The sequence below is a fragment of the Ptiloglossa arizonensis genome, chromosome 11, assembly GCF_051014685.1.
Source record: "Ptiloglossa arizonensis isolate GNS036 chromosome 11, iyPtiAriz1_principal, whole genome shotgun sequence".
In the NCBI taxonomy this organism is placed as follows: Eukaryota; Metazoa; Arthropoda; class Insecta; order Hymenoptera; family Colletidae; genus Ptiloglossa; species Ptiloglossa arizonensis.
The window spans coordinates 2612673-2632307 of NC_135058.1; the positions used below are offsets into that span (position 1 = coordinate 2612673).

Consider the following 19635-nt stretch of genomic DNA (forward strand, 5'->3'; position numbering starts at 1 on the left):
TTTCTCCGTTTCTCCGTTTCTCCGTTTCTCCGTTTCTCCGTTTCTCCGTTTCTCCGTTTCTCCGTTTCTCCGTTTCTCCGTTTCTCCGTTTCTCCGTTTCTCCGTTTCTCCGTTTCTCCGTTTCTCCGTTTCTCCGTTTCGATTAAATAATTATAATTGTTATAATTTCTATTATAAATCATTTGAGCTATAGTTAAATTATACACTAATACTCTAAATACATATTTAATATATCTTTAATCTCTTTAGCCTCCAGAAGAATTTTATTTATACTATTTACTGTATATAATAATTTACACAGAATCGGAAATAAATCTAATTATTTATTTATAATAATTATTTTTTATTCGCTTATTTTACCAAAAATTTCGATTCTTCATGTATGAATCAAATGTTAACTTGATATATCTCATACACAATTATTACTTTCCATGTTTTAAAACTTTAAGAAACATCTCTTTACTTTGAAGTTCGATCAAAATCAATTGCTAGAGGCGAATCAATCATTTTTAATGCGTAAATAAGATGCACATTGTTCGATCAATATAGGGAACATGCGTAAATGTTAATAACAATCGCTGAAATGAACAAACATTCACTGAAACCGTTCGCCTTCGCAGACTTCGCAATATCTTGACATTTATTTCTCATAATTATTAACAACCGTCGTTGGACCGTAGATTAAACAATTTTTGACAATGTTTCGGTATAAAAAGCCATCAATTTCTTGAAATATTTGGTTACATCGAACAAATACGATCGAAGAAGCCGTGGGATAAAATAAATGAATATTTCTCTACATATCGGAATTATAGTTTGTATGTATGCAAATATATTCTGAACCCGCAATTACAAATCCCTGTAACGTGGTAATTACATGGGTTCCCATCTATTGGAGAAAGGGTTAAACTACACTTAAGGGGTGAAAACACCTGGCGGAGAAACGCTCAAGTTTGTCGAGGAATTGTTCCAATTTCCACAAATAGATGGCGCGACAAGTACAATTTACCGACATTAGAGATAAGTATTTCCATTTGTATGATATTCCCTACCGTGCGATAAAATAAATAAATACTTTTGTACAAACTTTTGTATGTTTCATCTTTCGAATAAATGTAAAATTAAACCTTCCACGGTATATTCTAGCCTTCCTTTATACATTTAAAAATCTTTAATACCTCGAAATCAAGGCTTCACGTATCGATTATCAACTCACAAGTGTTTATCACGACGATTTTTCTATATAGAAAAGCGATTAATCGAATTTCAGCACTTTTGAGAATAAAATATAACTTCTACGCGTACTGTGTAAAGTATGAAAATTGAATAAATGTTAAATTATTGGACTAATTATTACTTTTCATGCTTTTCAACTTTACTAAACATGTTTTTACATTGAATCTCGATCAAAATCAATTTCTATAAGTATAATTATTTATAATGCATAAATAAGATACACATTGTTCGATTAATATTGGGAACATGCATAAATGTTAACAGAAATCGCGAAAATTAACAGACCTGTTCTCCAATAGAGAACAACCCATATAATTACCACGCTATAAATGTTTGGAATTGCGCGTTCAGAATATATTTGCATTCATACAAACAATAATTTCGATATGTAGAGAAATATTCATTTATTTTATCGCACGGTAGGCAATGGCATTGGAAAGGGGATACTCATCTGTAATGTCGGTAGATAATGCTTGTGGAGCCATCTATTGATGAAAGTCAGAACAATTCCTCGACAAACTTGAGCGTTTCTCCGCCAGGTGTTTTCACCCCTTAAGTGTAGTTTAACCCTTTCTCCAATAGATGGCAACCCATGTAATTACCACGTTACAGGGATTTGTAATTGCGGGTTCAGAATATATTTGCATACATACAAACTATAATTCCGCTATGTAGAGAAATATTCATTTATTTTATCCCACGGCTTCTTCGATCGTATTTGTTCGATCTAACCAAATACTTCAAGAAATTGATGGCTTTATAGCCATTATTTATACCGGAACATTGTGAAAAATTGTTTAATCTACGGTCCAACGACGGTTGTTAATAATTATGATAAATAAACGTCAAGATATTGCGAAATCTGCGAAGGCGAACGGTTTCGGTGAATGTTTGTTCATTTCCGCCATTGTTACTAACATTTATGTATGTTCCCAATATTAATCGAGCAATGTGCATCCTATTTATGCATTGAAAATGATTAAGTACCTCATAGAAATTAATTTGGATCGAGATTCAAAGTAAAACGTGTTTCGTAAAGTTTTATAGCAGGGAAAGTAACAATTGTTTATTAAATACATTAATTTAACATTTGCTTAATTCTTATAATTTACACAATACGCGTAGTAGTTGCATTTTTTATTTAAAAGCGCTGAAATTTAATTAATCGCTTTTCTAGATCCAACAATCATAGCGATGAACGCTTGTGAATCGATCATCGATACGTGTAGCCTTGAGAATATCAGTTTGATCTCAACGAAAAATTCCATCGCGAGCAATGAATATTTCGATGAAATGATATTTTAAGCCTTTATTTATACTAGGGCATTGTTAATAATTATTTAAACTATGGTACTACGACAATTGTTAATAATTATGATAAATAAACGTCAAGATATTGCAAAATCTGCGAAGGCGAATAGTTTCGGTGAATGTTTATTCATTTCCGCGAGCTTTACTAACATTCATGCATGTTCCCAATATTAATCGAACAATGTTCATCTTATTGATGTATTACAAATGATTAAGAACTTATAGAAATTAATTTTGATCGAGCTTCGAAGTAAAAAGATGATTCTTAAAGTTTTAAAATAAAAAGTGAAGTAATTTATTACTATAATTTGATTTAAAAAATCAATTCTTTTGTCAGACATCTAATGATTTGATTTAATTAAATATTATATGAGTAGGTTAAAATTTAATTTTGGTTGTTAATTCAATTAATAAAGTTTGAATAATTAGTTCTTTCCACAACAATTGGCATAAATCTGTGATTAGCTCCGCAGATTTCAGAACATTGTCCGAAAAATACTCCAGGTCGATTAGTAATTAAATATATTTGGTTAATTCGCCCTGGTACTGAGTCTATTTTTAAGCCTAAAGACGGAACAGTTCAAGAGTGAATTACGTCGTTTGATTTTGTTAATATTCGAATTAGTGTATTAGATGGAATAATTATTCGATTATCTACGTCTAGGAGACGAAAAATGTAAATATTATTTAAATCTTTATCTATATAGGAGTCAAAATTTAAATTATTAAATTCTGGGTATTCATAGGATCAATATCATTGGTGCCCAATTGATTTGATTGTTAAGTATACGGGTATTCATAGTTCATCAATAAAATATAGGGTTTTTAAAGAAGGAAGTGCAATTACTCCTAAAATTATTATTGGGAGTAAAGTTCATACAATTTCAATATGATGATTTTTAAGTAAAAATCGATTGATAAATTTATTAGTAAAAATATCTAATATAATTATTAGAGTTAATGAAGAGATTATAATTATTATAATTATTGTGAAGTTGTGAAAAAGATTTAAATTATCGGCATATGGCGAATTGGGGTCTTGGAAATTAATTATTTTTCAATGGGACATTTTTAATAAAAATATTAAATTTTATAAATGAATCTTAAATTCATGCACTAATCTGCCATATTAAGATTTGTTTTTAATAATTAGAGGAATAGAGAGGAATGAGTGGTCTTTTGGGGAAAAGTTTTGGGGTCATTCTAGTGATGATTGATTAAATTTAAATATAGCTAGACGTTTAGTTATAAATCTCTCCAATATAATAAACAAGAGTAAAATTATTCTTTTGAATGAAATTATTGAGCCAATAGATGATAAATTTTCACAGTAGTAGGAATCCGCCCAAGTTTGTCGAGGAATTGCTATTCAGGATTCTAGATGCCGACACTCCACCGAAGTGAATAGCTACATTGGGTATCAGTCGGTTTCTTATCATATCGTAAGTAAGTAACGTAACCCCACACAATGGCGCTGCAACTGAACAAACGAAGCTCGTTATTTTTCCAAAATAATTCGTTCGAATGACATCTAACTGTTAAAATCGCAGAAACGCAGTAGGGATATCAAAGGAATTTTTATTATGATTTTGTCCGAAATAAAACCGAGAAAATTTTGAGTGAAGGAGAATGTCGACGAAAGTTGCAAAACCGGCTGCGCCTCTTGACGCTAAAGAGGTAGCCAGTCTGCAGGTTTCTTTACCCCAAATGTTGGATCTTGCGTTGGGAACACCGGAGGTAATGAAACTTGCTCAACTCTTGATATCGAAATGGTTTTGTAAGACGAGTGGTCGATTCTAATGGCAGGTACTTCGTTCTTCGTTCGTATCTAGGTTGGAGCGGTAAATTTGAACATTCTTCACAACTTCCTTCACATTCTGTTGCACGAGATAAATTTACGATCGACTAAGGTCGAGTACCGTGGCGACGATGCGAATCGGATCAAAGTAAGATATTCGCCACCGAACGAAAATATAAATTTTCTTGAAAATTTTTGTCGGTTTATTAGTCGTTAAAATTTGTATCGTTTCTGTAACTGTGCCCCATCGATAACTACTGTTTTATTCAAGCACCAATTTTAGCTGATCTTTGTATTTATTATGGTAACTGTTGCGTTGCTATAAGTAATACAGATTCAAAGTATGATCATTTTAGTCTCAGTGCTGTGTCAATTGTGCATAGAATGTTCGTTAAAACGTGGAAAATATTGAAAAGAATATTTCGAAAAAATATTCTTAATTAATCTTGAATATTCTTATAAATTAAACTTTTTTTTTCTCAAGTTTTATTAGGTACATTTTCAATGTGTTCGGTTGCAGATTGTTTCAAATGTATTCTGCATGTGCGTTGACTTTTCCCTGTATTTCCAGACGATGGTAAGCTCTCTGAAAGCAGGTCCGTCGCTTCACCTTCACGAGTATAATATTATCGATGCTTCCAATAAATCGAAGCAACGTGTTCTCGAGACCGACGTTGCAAACGTGAAAGTCGACGTTGTGACAACTGGTAACGAAACGATTTTCGTAATTTGAAAATTGATAAAAAATGATCAAAAAAATTGTTGGCACATTAGACGTAAAAATGGCGTCCGATGACACAATGAAAACGAAAGGTACGCGGCAACAAATTGGTCCTGGAGCAGCTGATGGAACCGAAACTGTCATCTACGTGGAACCGATCGTGGATGGGGCAGCTCCAACAGCACTGGGATTTAAACGACTCGAGCAGACTGTGAGCAATTTTCTATCACGAGTATCGATTTCAAAAGATCGTTTACCGTGATCTTGTCGACTATTCTTATTTATAGTTTGGTAGAAAGAGGAACCGATTTCTTAATTTCACACACGTCTCGCTTCCTTTTTTTCGACCGGACTACACCGTTTCATTTGTATTATTATGAAATATTCTAATATCGTTTAAGACGCGTTTGTTGGTCGTATACGCGCATTGTATACCGTATACCGTAAATATTAAGGTCTTCTCTACCGATGAAATATACGTGTACAGGTAAACGAGCTTCAGCAGCGCTTCCAAGCACTGGAAGAGTTACCGACGAATACAGAGCTTATCGAACGTCTCAAGGGTAAAATCACGGATCCTTTAACCGACGTCTGGCAGATCATTAATATTACAAAAAGATTGGACGCTAGTGAGCACGGTATCGATAAGGTATAACTTTGTTGCTCTGGATTACCTTGGGTTTCGTATTCTTTGGTTCGCGTACGGTTGAACGAATAATAAATAATGAATATTATTTAATCCCTGTACAATGGTTGTATAAGTACTTAACTTGCATAAATTTTAAAATAATGTTGAAAATAAACTTTGATCGTGGATATTGTTGATCCCCGTACGAGCCTCCAAAAAATTGTTGTACTTGTGCGGTGTGTTGGTGTATATTTATGTATATTATGTATATTATATATTATAGTGTTATTAGTATTAGACGTGGTATTGGTAATAGATTTCTCTTTTCACTAATTATAGATCGACTGTGTATAAGACTAAGCTAATCGTCTTGATGCCCTCGGTTAATCAATTAGCACTCGGTTAACGCAAGTAAAACTCTTATTTGAGTTCATGGAAACGAATATAGAAATACAAACATTGATTTCAGTTGACAACGATGCTACAAGATGCACTCAAAGGTGACAAAATCCTTCTGACGAAGGAGCCATCGCAGTTGGAGCAGAGATTACTGAATTTGGAGAATATTCTTAACAATTTGGATCAGGCTATGCAGCAACAACAGGACCAACAATCGCAACTAGAACAGGACCAACCGTCGCAACAACAGCAACAGCAACAGCAACAGCAACAGCAACAGCAACAGCAACAGCAACAGCAACAGCAACAGCAACAGCAACAGCAACAGCAACAGCAACAGCAACAGCAACAGCAACAGCAACAGCAACAGCAACAGCAACAGCAACAGCAACAGCAACAGCAACAGCAACAGCAACAGCAACAGCAACAGCAACAGCAACAGCAACAGCAACAGCAACAGCAACAGCAACAGCAACAGCAACAGCAACAGCAACAGCAACAGCAACAGCAACAGCAACAGCAACAGCAACAGCAACAGCAACAGCAGCAACAGTCAACGCTGCAACGAAAGTCCTTAGTCGATCTACTAAGTGGAATAGGCGTGAAGGATGTGCAGAAAGACGTGAAGGATGTGCAGAAAGACGTGAAGGATGTGCAGAAAGACGTGAAGGATGTGCAGAAAGACATGAAGGATGTGCAGAAAGACGTGAAGGAGTTGCAAAAGAACTTTGCACAAATGCAACAGGACTTCAGCAATTTCAAGAAAAAGATGGCTAAAGCTGGTATATCGATTCACCTAATTGACATTGCATTTTGTATCACAATTATGTATATTTAAAGCTGTTTTCATAGACCTTTGTTAAACTTAGGTCGAGAAAACTCCGACCAGCGTTCAATTCGAATCCATAGAAACTCATACAGATTCTTACGTTCCAGGATACTTTGATATATTTTGTCGTCGAAGCAATTTCTAATAAAATATTCGATACACTAGTATTACTCGAGAAATACAAAAATTGTTACTAGTGGGACAAACGGAGACCACGTCGTCGCAGTCAGCAACACCTAGACACGATGACGCGAATAAGACATCGGAGAAACAGAAACCCAAGGAAGGGGCTACGGAGAAGATGGCGGACATAGGAGATAAAGTAATTTCGCAGACCGAGGAGACAACGAAGCGGACAGAGGATGCGGTAAACGAAGAAACGGTGAGCTCGAAAGTGCTGAAAGCCTTGGACGAACGTGTCACGCAGTTAGAGAAGGTGATAACGAACTTGCACGAGAAATTGGAGAGCGTGTCAATGACCGGTGTCACCAAGAACAGCGAGCTCGAGGAATTGGTTGCGACGATTCAGGGTGTCCAGACCGACATGGAGAAATTTAATCAAATTGCGGATCGTTTGATCGACGATCGTGAAAATCGTGAACTGCATCTCAACGTAAGCGATCGCAGTGACGTATTGTTCTGTTTGTTATGCGTTTTGTGAACGTGGTGTCGTCGTTGAGCCTCCCCGATCTTCGGTGTTGCTTCGAATTTGTAGTCATAGTCGCTTAGCTTCGGGGGTATTTTATACGGCGTGTGTTATACGTTGCGATTCCTTCGTTGAAATAGGAACTGTGTGTTTTAATTCTACTACATAAACGCCCACATAAGTGCTACATAAACTCCTACATAAGCGCTACATAAACGCCTAAACGCATACGTATGTGGAATCAGAACCTTCTATTACGGTTCCTCGAACTTTGTATCAGCTACGAGCATCGTGATAACGAATTCTTTGTTTCACCTGCTTCACAGGCTTTGTTGGAGCAAGTGGAGCTACTGAAGACGATCAAAGCGGACAGAGAAGATCTCGAGGACGCGCTCGCCGACAAAGCCGATACTCAGGCGATAAACCGAAAGGTTGGGAGATCGTCGACGATCGATGATGAAAGACCTATGAACAAAAACGATGCAACGACGTCTCCTTGTTAAAGGTGTCTTATGATCAATTCGACGCAGCTTGCGAAGATCTCGCTCGTGGCCTGGAGGATGCAATCGGCAAGCTGAGCAAGCAGGAATCCGTTTGGCAGCAAACACTGGACGAGGTGCAAAAGGAGATCGAAGGGAAAGTCGACAAGATAGAAATGACACCGTTAAAGGACTTTGTCAGCAATCGGTTGACGTCTCTACAGGAGAAATTGAAAAACGTGGCTGAAACGCATCAGGAATCTTTAGCTGCTGGTACTAAGAAATTGCTCAGGTGAAGTTGAACGTTAGACTATGTCGGTGAAGAAACAAAATCATTCGTTAATTCAATCGACTAAGAAAAATAAACAAAAGATAAAACATGATGTCAATTGTTGTCCAATCTGGACATGACTATTGATTATCCTTTGTTTCTTGTTTGTCGCGTTGATCGATCGCTGTACGACGTTCAATTAGGACGGAGTTTTACCTGGAATGGAAGTTACCGATCAATTTGAATATTTATTTATCGTAATAGACTTATTTTTATTTATCGTTAGTCGTTTATAGACTCGTACGAAATACAGACTTCGTTACCTTCGTTTCTATGTTGAATCAGGGACGTTCAATGTATATCCTGCGACAAGAACGTGGTCATGAAAATGAAGGAATCCCATCGATTCAGAGCAGAGTCATTGCCCGGTAGCTTCAGCATGAAACCGTACCTCACCTATAGATTGGATCAAGTTAGAAAGCAACAGAAAACATTGCTTCACAGCAGAAACATGATTCAATTCGAAGCAGCCTTGCAGGAGGAGACGAGGAAGCAAAGGACCGTGAGGACCAAATCATTCGCGAAGACTCCTAGGTAGACAAATGGAAAAAGTTTGTATATTCATTCGTTCACTCTGCGAAGCGTTTCCCGATATTTATTTAATAACGGATAACACTATGGTAACACGTTGGTATTGTTCGATGGCGATTTTAAAATGTGGCGCTAGAAAAAGGTATTCCGACAGATACTGCAACTAGCAGTTATTTAATTAGCATCGAATCGATAAAGTTACATATAAAGAAGGGATGATAAATAAATAAATTTCCCTGATAGATTTCAACCAAAATATTGTTGATCCCCGTACGAGTCTCCAAAAAATTGTACTCGTGCAGTGTGTTGGTGTATATTTATCTACATTATACGTTACGGTGTTATCAGTATTAGACGTGGTATCGGCAATTACTTTCACTTTTCACTAAAGATGGATCGACTGTGTATAAGACTAAACTTATCGTCTCGATGCCCTTGACACGCGTCTTTATGCGTCTCTCGTCTTAGTGCGTCTTTTCAACTGTCCTGTCTTATTACGTCTTTTTACCCATACATACTGTTACAAGAGACAAAGTGTTGAAGATAAAAAGGTTGTAGTTAAAACAATATATTATTTATAATTAGTACAATGGATACGCATGTAAGAAAGCGATGGTTGTAATTTGATCAACTCGTGAGCGTAAAGTCCGGGCGCACCCGCGTTATGCTTAGTCGACCCGCTTATCGGAGTCGATGCTAAGACCGTAGCGTTAATGGTTCGACCTGTTCCTTCAGGTCGATGGTGCAAGACTGCCGATTTCTTTCGGCCACATCCTGGAGGAAAAGAAGTCGTCCTTCCCCCTCCATGCGGGCTTGGGGTCGTGTGGCTCGCGTCGCGGGCTTGGTGCCGTATGCCTAGTGTCGCGTGCTTGGTGCCGCGTGCAAAACCCAACGGCTAGTCCACGTGGAGTGCAACTGCGTTGCGTCGGCCGTTCTTCACTCGGATTCCGGGAAGGCTAGCTTACAAAGGCCTAGTCGCTCGATGCGTGGCCCTTTGCTGTGTCCCGCGTTGTTTCGGTGACCGCCGATCCTCTTGAGAGTAGCCGCTCCTCGTGGCGTTGTCTTCTAACGGCCTAGCCGCCCGATGATCAATCCTCGCCGTGTCCCGCGTCGGTTTTGATGACTGTCGCTCGTCCGCTGTCCTTGTTTGTTGGAAGGGAACCGCGAAGTCCCAACACACACTCTGTGACATACTATGACACACTACGACATACTGTTTTCAGAACGTTCCTCTCGCACCCTATATAGCCACGCGCATTCGTTCTCTTTCATTCGAATCCTCAGTCCCTCTCACTTCAGACATTCGGTCAGGTTCGGCCATCCTAATCGTTCGTCTTTTCCAAACACTCTTCATTTTCTCCGAACCACATGTATTTCCTTTTGTCCTCGTGCATTCCCACGCTCGGTCGTCTTGCAAGACCCTCTGTAAAGGGACACTCGTGCCTTCCACGAAACCTAGCGAACAGATCGGTGCCAAGTGTTTACCTTAACGCAGGTCTGTTCGCACGCGCTATCTCTTCGAAGCCTGCGTTCGAAGCAGGCCCAAGCGGATACGGAAAATCCGATACCACAATATAAATAATTGTCCTAAAACATTTATCCGGTACTGTATCATAAAGAAGCCGATAAATTTCGTAGCTTTAAGAAAACTAATTTTACCATATGTATAATAGTTGCTCGATTTTCAGGGATCACATGTGCAATCGATACTGCGGTGGAAGTCACACGATTACGACTCCTCATCAGAGATTGATGCGAATGGGCCACTTCGTAACTCAATGGGGACCGGAAATATTGCAGTTGACCGAAGGGCAGATCCAGGGAAAGGATGGAAAGATGTACAAAAGCAGACCAATGCCGGGCAAAGTAGATGTCTGCGGACCTGGTTACTGCAAGAATCGCGGCAACGAAGCGATAGTAGTACTTGCATTCCTGAAATATTCCATGGCAGGCGTCAGGGTCATCTTAACGCATGAGCACACCGGGTAGTTACCCGGAGGGCAGACATACACAATATTTTGTTACGCAACGTATTTTTTTAACGTTTGAATAACGATTTTACAATCGAAAGAGCAATGCTTGCAAAGAAAAAGATCGAGTGTGTTGGTTTGTTAGTTCGAAAGCTAATAAAAGTACCTATTTCAGGAAGAAGCGCAACTGGCTTCTCCAACACCACGGAAGATTTCCAATCAAAGAAAGAGCTCACTTAGTTCGAGTGAGTGAATATTGCTTCTGTATTTTGAACACTATTACCGCAAACTATAGAAAATAAAACATTTGGAAGGATCCGTCACTTTCTCGGATACATCTCCCCGAGTTATCTTCTCGCAATCCGTAGTTCTCTTGGTATTAATATCTTCTACGCCTCAATTTAAAATGATTGTTTCTATTTATACGAAACTAGCCAACAAATTTCAAGTTAGGATAAATTTGCGCAGCGTGTTCTTTGTAAATTATAGTTGAAGCAGAAAATAATGGTAACTCCAGGTCATCGAATGATCATTCTCAATGATAAGTCTAGTCCTGCTACTTAAAAGAGAGTCGTATAAATATTATGTGAAAGTTACACCAATTCGTAATCGAGGAAGTGACCTCGAGCGATCAATATTTTTCATACCGATTATGGATGATCGTATCGACTTTCACGTTGCGATCTTCGTTTTTCCAGAAAGAAGGTCGAAGAAACGGTCCACAGCATCGACTAAAGAAGCAGTGGCAGCAGAAGGGGTAAGAGACTCAAAGATTCGATCTTGTACGAGGATTGAAAGAATACTTACCGAAAGTTCTTAATTTACATTCATAGGTCACGGAAACAATTTCAGAAGCAGAGGAGCACGATGTATCGATGCACGATCCGAGCTTGCACATGGATCGATCCATTCATTACGAAGAAGAAGAGATGGAAATGGAAGAACGCGATTAATCAAAATTGTAATTGTCCGTTACAAGTTTCGTAAAAGCATTCTCTTCGAAATTGTGCCATAAATTGTATATACTGAGCTTGTTTTTGTAAGAACGTTTACGATGCAATGTATAAAATATATTTTATAATTATTATGATTAGAAAGGTGACTTAAATGTTATTCGCATCGGTTAGGGCCTTTCTCAAGATCGGCGTACATGTATAATAATAAAAATATATAGGAAATGAACGATTCGAATACCTTCGTAACTTCGAAGGTTCGAACTTGTATCGAGTTAAAAACAAATTAAAGAAAGTTAAAGAAAACGTTCGACGAAATGATACGATAAACGATTATGCAAACTCAACGGACAACGTGTTTGTTTTATTAAATGTTTTATTATTAAGAGGGAGTTTCGGAGTACACAAGACTATCTAGTGAAGTCGATTTGGAACATCGGTGGTCTGTCATGCTAAAACAAAAATACTGGATCGCACCACATATTGCGACCGCACTAGATGGCTCTTTGTTATTGCACATCACACCGTTCGAAATCCATTTACATAAAGAGTGTACACAACATCTCTCGATTGTTCGTATAATATCGGACTCGCTCGTTTCTCGATTACCTCAAGATCTCACGGTTGTACCTCCTATATAAAGGACTATGCGCTAGTATTCTGGTAATAATATATATTCGTGTATACGTGTTACGTCGGAGCTAAATGCTACGTCATATAAATTTCAAGGTACAGGAAGTATCTACAAGTCAGTGTCTACCACATAATTTACGACTGCCTCGTTTCGTTTATCCTTCTGGTAAATGGCGGTTAATCTACGTTCGCTAATACCTACAGAGATTACCATGAATTTACTTCGCTATGACCTTACGGGTTAAATTAACGGTATACACGGGAACGAACCATGACGTAAGATCATTGGCTTTAACGACACAATGCAATAAATAGAATGTCAAATAAATATATATGTATATACATACATACATACAGACGTGTGCGTGCGTGCGCGCGCGCGCGCGTGTGTGTGTGTGTGTGTGTGTGTGTGTGTGCGTGCGTGCGTGCGTGCGTGTGTGTGTGTGTGCGCGCGTGTACGTATGTGTGTGTATATACATATACAGATTATACTTTTCATAATCATCCGCTTAGGAGGGAGAGGGGGGACAATATAATTGTCTTAAACATTAACATGGATATGCATTATCGATTACAGTTAATAATACTGGCAGCTTAAAGTACAACGTGTGTCTTCGTATATGTATGCGCGTGTAAGTGTCAATGTGTATGCGCGCGCGCGTGTGTGTGTATACGTTTGTATATTACACTCAAATCTAACTGAAGGAGAACGATAGAGAGTGCCGGATGCAACGTTGGAAAATCAATGGAAAACGAGATGCGATGAACCGAATACACGTAATGACTAGTATCACGAGGATAACGAGCAGTACGGACCCAATGACAGTCGTCTCAACGTCGCACGAAATAATCCCGGACTCTAACTTTGGTTTCCGCGGCACTCTGAGGCTCGCCCGATCGATGTCGCGAGTAAAATCTTTGATCACGCGCGTCGTCGGAGCTCTTACCTCGAAATAATTATTGTAACACCACACGGACGTCTCTCGTGTCGCGCCTGATCGCGCGTCGTTGCTGGCTACCCAATATTAAATAATAGCGACTTAACAATATTATCGTTACCGTTATTACTGTATGCTATTATTATTATTATTATTATTGTTATTATTATTATTACTAGTATCATTAATATTATTAATATTAGTATTATTATTATAATTATTATAATTATAATTATAATAATTATTATTATCGTTACCATAATCGTACGTACGAGAATATTGCACACAGCGACCAACAGACACGGATAAAGGGAACTAAGTAACAGATCACAGGTGAAACTAGGCTATCTCTGTAACAAATTGATATCACATGAAAAAATATGTATCGGTTGCCACCTCTCGCAAAAATCTCCCAAAAATAAGAGACTGTCGGACGGATGACTCGGGATGACGAGCCATCGATGATTCGGTTTTTCGGCTGACCTCGATCGTCTCTTCGATCCTCCTTTTCGTTTCGTCCACTCGGGTCAGCCTGGGCGAAAAGACATCTTTTTCGCGTCCATTCTTCCGTCTTTCTCTCTCTCTCTCTCTCTCTCTCTCTCTCTCTCTCTCTCTCTCTCTCGTTCTCTCTCTCCCTCTTTCTCTCTTCGCAGTGTCAACGTAAAGTAACCGTCGATCGACTCGCTGGTGTCCGAGCCTATACGCTTGCTCAACGACGACGAATAACATAAACCCTGACTAAATGATTACGATTAGCGTTAAACGTTTGGCATTGTAACCGCGGGTGTGATTCCCTGCGCGTTTCGTTCGCCTGGTTTTCGCTCTCTTCACGTACACGTGCGCGCGCGAACGAAAACGCGACTTACACGGCTCTTCTTTGGCTTCCAGCTCCGTTCGTAGCTGACCACCACGCTTGGGGCCAGCTACGTTTGTATCTAAACCTAAAGTACGTATTTACCTCGCACTCGCCTCGGATTATCAGCATGTACGACAGAGAATCCCATCGATAGTTTCTTACGCGGTACCCGCGACCATCTGACGGCACACGGGTACAAGGAACAACCATTTTGTAAAGCTCTCGCGGTGTGCCCCCTTCCCTGAATCCCCTTTCGTCGCGCAAAAGAACGATCCTGAAAGGATTCGATTCAACCGAGAACCCCGTAAATTCGTCCCCTCGCATTAAAGCGTTTTAGAATCCTGTCGCTACTCCGGAAATAGAGTTCCTTCGTCCACTCTTCTCTACTACTCAACGCGTCTCGTCTTCTTCCATTCGAAAAAATTCGCATTTCGCGGACAGTCGGTATCCATCTCGCCCGAGTGCGAAGAACGATATCCCGAATCGAGCTACGCGAAAATGAAGTACTCCGACCGGAATGAATCGCTGCGGTAGTTGTTCTCACGTGGCGGAACGGTGAGGACCACGAATTCGAGTAGAAAGGACATCTAAGATCCGAGTGACCCGGTTAACCCGATTACAAGCGGTACGGTGAGAATTAGAAATTACAGCTCCGTCTGAATCGAAAGTCGTAGCTGTGACAGTGTTTACGAGTAGTATCGATTTTATTTGATCGTAAGATACCGTGACTCGAATCAAATTTGTTACAAATTGTTCAATATGTTTGAAATGGGAACCTACGGATACAAAATTCAAAGTCTTGCACTCTTTGAAACGAGTCGAATCATATTTGTTACGAATTATTCGATATTTTTAGAATCCACGGACACAAAATTCAAAGTTCTATACTTTTTTAAACGACGTGTTCCGTGAATCATCTACACCGAGTACAGGCATTCGTACCGTTGTAGTCTGTTAGCAGTATCGCTCGCAGTATCTCTGTTTCGCCTCGAGCGACAGATTGTCTCGTATAACTCGCTCTGCTTTGAATTTAAGAAACGCTCCCTCGCGATCAGTACGGCGAGCTTCCTCGGTTAACCGGGTCGAGGTTAGGCAACGGTTCGAATCCCCGATGAGAACTCTTGTCGTTCACCGCGTGTTCCACGAACCTGTCCCTTTGACGCGGACCTCGATCGGCTGCGCTCGGGAATTTCCAAGCAATCGATTTACCTCGGACCGATAAAATCTGCACGGCCGCTAACCAAAAGCTCTACGATACTCGACGAACGATCGAGCGCATAAGGACTCGCGTAAACGAACGAAGATTATCCTCTCGAGATCGCTCGCTAAGCCTACGAGAAACTTGACTGATTTGTACTGTGCTACTCCCGCGAATAAGTTCCAATTCCTGACACGTTTCCCCCGTCGTCGCTTCGCGGTTCGTTCGGCTTCTGAACTCGTGAACACGGGCATCTCCGTGTGAAAAACGCGAGACAAAAATGGAAATTTTTTATGGAAGTACGATGTACATACGTCGAGGCATCCCTGGATATGATTTCTCCGTGGAGTACGATCGTTTTTCTACGTCCGATGTTTTCCCCTACTCTCCCCCGTGGTGTCGTGTGTTCGCGCGAACATTCACCGGAAATGCTTTCGGTGCTTTCTCGGAGTAAACGGGATATCAAAAAACGTAGGAGCGCCTTAAACGGCGCTACGATAGATGCGCTACAAAAGCTGCGCTATGACCGGATGCAGGAGACACATGTGCTCGGCACCGCGTATCGGCAGACGGTTCACGCTGAAGTGGCGCACCATTTCCGGTATGCTGTCGAACGGCTTGCTGAATTGGCCGAGAATGTACGCGTTCAGATCTTCGTTCTTCTGGATCCGCATATGCATGAAACCGCGAGCGCTTCTAAAAATTACGAACAACGAATTCGTTAAGATCACAAGTAGGTGAGTTTCATGGAGAATTAGTAGATATTAGGAGAATTGGTCGAATAGTTTTGCGGGTGGTATATTCTAAAAAAAATATTAATTCATGTACGTTGAAAAATCATTGGTAAAATATCACTTTACGATATCTTACTTCACGACAAAGATCCTTTATCGATTCCAAAATAAAAACAAAATGGACGTTAAAAAACTAATTGCTTAGAAATATACCTGCGACGAATTATTATTTTTTTAATACAAATTCAAGTAAATTTATAGCTATGCAAGTTGTTAGAATTGTAAGAAGCGAGAAAATATACCGGCATATAGTATGCATAAAGGGTTCTAAACTATTTTTTCAAGAACTATTAGAAATAGCGACAAAATTCTATTCCGATATTTAAAATTTCACCGGAGATTTTTTTTCCATCGAAGACATTTAAAATGTGTCAATGCACAAAATTGAATTGAAACGACCTCGACGCCTCCAGCCACTTTTCTAATTAAATGCATTCAGAGGTCTTCTTCGAAGTCTTTTAATCTCGTAAAGGTAGTTTTTATCGATTCCCTGTCGTTTTCGAAATGCATTTACTGCATACATTCAAATAGGTTGCTCCACATATATAGAGTGTCGTTGTAAGGCATGCCAAGGGAATAATACTTTTAAACGGAATGGTAAATAAATTTCTATTTTTTCGAAAAGAGTTCCTGAAAATAGTTCGTAACATTTTATGCAGGTTTTCGTATACGTTTATTAAGTAAATATATTTCGAAGAAGGTCCAAGTTGATTTTGGCTTTGCTACGATCAAATTTTGTTCTCATTATTCGAAGGAGAAATTTTGCTTCATTGAAGGGAATTTTTCGTTGAGGCTCTTGTTGCAATTTAATTTGTTTCGCATTACACTTTGAAAAGAAAACAACGTTCTTATTATTGCACCGGTGTATGTACTAAAATGTAGCAGAAAAGAGTCGATCCAATTTTTTTCGCTTTAAATCTTAATACGCAGTCGATACGAAATTCAGCTTTCCTATTCATCTTGGAAATCCGTTTGTTGGAAAGTTTCACGGAAAGCAGAAATGGCGGAATGCCAAACTGAAAGTATCAAGGTTACGTATAAACGTATAACTTACTTCAGCGATAAAGAATAATCTTGTTTGGTCGATTCGCTGTTCCTCACCAAGTAACTTCCTTCCCTCAGAAGTCTAAGGACAGCTTCTGCCTCGATTCTCGTGATAGATCCGTGGTACCACCTGTAAAGCGAACGAATAAACTTTAATACACTTTCAGCGACGAAAGTAGAACAAATTTCTCGTCGAACGAGTCAATTAGAGTACTTTAATATTAATAATGTAACGTTCATCCGAATCTCCTTCGATAATACAAGATTTGCGACCACCAATTTTAAAATCTTTCTTCGTAATTCCGCATAATTCTCAAGATTATTATATATAAATTCTTACGATACTCATTTTATTCTTAAAATTCCATTTTTACGTTACCGAAGAGGATCAACATTTTACGTTGGAGAACTTTACAATAATAATCAATCTTTACGTTAGACATTCGGTGTTGGCCGAAAAATACTGAAATATCATTTTTTTCAACCCGAAAAAGTAGTATTCTCCATTAAGCTCGTTGAAAGTTATTTTATCGTCGCAAGTTACGTTTCGAGCTTTCGCGGTGAAATAATTATCGAAATTAGGGATTTCATCGAATATTCATCGCGACGAGAGACTGCTGTAGAGATGACAGTCAGAGACACAACGTGTTTCCCCAAAGCGATAAGTCGAAGTACGTACCCCTGTCTCTCGAGAGGGAGCTCCACGTCAACGAGATCGGCGGATCCACGAGCGGTGCTGATCTCCAATGGCAATCCAAGGCTCAGACCTCCGGGTTTTTTGGGTGCTAACTGACCGACGTTCCCGGCGCTGTTCGTCCCGTTACCAGCGTCCAGATTCAGTGTCATCTTCGGACGCGCCAGACCGCCGCCTGAAATGAGTCATGCGACAGTTAGACGCCGCGAAATTCCCTGGGGTAAACATCGATTATACGTATACACGTAGACGCCAGGAGGAACCTACCGTCCCGGCCCAGACTTTATAGCCCACCCTTGTAATTGGAACAAATCGGAACTCGGTTCCGCCTACGATTCACGACGACGGGAAGTGAATTTCCATCGATGCGCCGCGATGGTTTTTGAAATTCTGGTGTAACGATTACGAGGAAAAAATTCGTAAAAGAGGCTCTTCTCTCGAAGGGGTAACACTTTGGGATTTTTTGAGGAGAAAACTACGCAAAGGATCGAACTGAAACTTTCCGTACGAATTAACATACTCGTGAAGATGTTGCGTCAATTTTTTCAAGGAATTCAGTCCGATGATAAACGAGTCATTAATGATAACACGACGATGCATCGAAAATGTCTTTGCGATTCGCATCCTCTCTACTCGGAATTGATCCTCTTTCCTCCCTACGATACAATGCTTTTGGTTACGTAACGATCGATTTTCCTTTCACTTCTTTCGCAAATTACAGGTAACGTATGAGAATAATCCCGAGTATATTTTTCTCAAAATTGTACCGTTGAAAATATTGTTCGATAATCGCCCGTTAGTTCTTCAAAGATGTATTTGAAAATAAGATCGATGGATTCGAACAACCATATATATTTTCCCATTCTCGATATATGTTTCGTAAATATGGGTAAAGTAATATTCGTGGCTATTAAAATTCGATCTAGGAGGGAATTTTGTTTACCAAGATACAACCCTCGACGCAAAGACGATCAACTATCCGATGCGGGGTAATTGTGTCACCAATAATCGTGCTCTCAAAGCAAGGACTCGATAATACCCGACGAAGAATATTTCCTTCAGCGAGAAACAATCGACCGTGACTTTCGACGTGGCTTTGTCAAGGTATGATAATGGAACGTCTCGTACTTGTCAATGGATAGGCTGAGTGCTTTCACTTAGCAGAAACAATGCAATCGAAATTCCTTCCTCGAATTTTTTTCCCTACCACCCCCTTCCTCCACCATCTACTCTCCACGTTTCCGCGACTCCACCAGGAAGAAGTTCTATCGACTCCAGGAAGTTTTCACCCTGTTGCCACTTAAGATTCGTGCAGAAATTACGAGCATTGTCTTCTGGTATACAATGTGGCTCTAGTAACAAGAGACAACGAGCTATGACTATCTTGCTCGTTACGAACGAATGAAAAAGAAATCTCGACTCGAGTCGCAAAGTATTACGCTTATTAAAGGTGACGTTCCTCTCCGTCAGAGATGAAATTCGATAAGAATGAAACTAGAATTTCTTTTCTAAAACTAACCGTCCGGAATGGATAAGAATTCGCGAAGAAAATCAAATTATAATTTTCACGGTATCTTGAAATTATTTTCGTAACACCGCAAGAATGAAAATCATTTTTATCCCAGGCAACGGTTTCGAATAACGAA

The 19635-nt window shown here is 39.5% G+C and overlaps 2 protein-coding genes across 2 annotated transcripts in view; one reads left to right on the forward strand and one right to left on the reverse strand.

The window, feature by feature from the left end:
* Positions 1-4919: 4919 nt before the first annotated feature.
* Positions 4920-12473, forward strand: LOC143152899 (uncharacterized). The gene is made up of 15 exons (XM_076323495.1): positions 4920-5052; positions 5120-5277; positions 5554-5715; positions 6164-6354; positions 6685-6921; positions 7088-7535; positions 7895-7999; positions 8074-8339; positions 8664-8912; positions 10598-10894; positions 11055-11124; positions 11578-11636; positions 11713-11857; positions 11924-11977; positions 12222-12473. Exons 1-15 carry the CDS (start codon positions 4920-4922, stop codon positions 12471-12473), a joined length of 2826 nt encoding a protein of 941 aa, XP_076179610.1.
* Positions 12474-15962: 3489 nt separating this feature from the next.
* Hwt (SH2 domain-containing adapter heavyweight) overlaps positions 15963-19635 on the reverse strand; it is a 291059-nt gene continuing 287386 nt past the window's right edge. Inside the window, exons 6-8 of the mRNA XM_076323000.1 lie at positions 17975-18164; positions 17306-17425; positions 15963-16153 (exon numbers count right to left, since the gene is read on the reverse strand). Coding sequence (XP_076179115.1) covers positions 15964-16153; positions 17306-17425; positions 17975-18164 — 500 coding nt within the window. The 3' untranslated portion in view covers position 15963. The remainder of the gene's footprint in view (positions 16154-17305; positions 17426-17974; positions 18165-19635) is intronic.

Excerpts from the sequence above, each read along its gene's own strand:
- LOC143152899 (XM_076323495.1), top strand. The coding sequence starts at position 4,920 with ATGGTAAGCTCTCTGAAAGCAGGTCCGTCGCTTCACCTTCACGAGTAT. Across the intron at positions 7,536-7,894 it reads ATCGTGAACTGCATCTCAAC|GCTTTGTTGGAGCAAGTGGA; the intron begins GTAAGCGATCGC and ends CCTGCTTCACAG. Across the intron at positions 11,125-11,577 it reads AAAGAGCTCACTTAGTTCGA|AAAGAAGGTCGAAGAAACGG; the intron begins GTGAGTGAATAT and ends TCGTTTTTCCAG.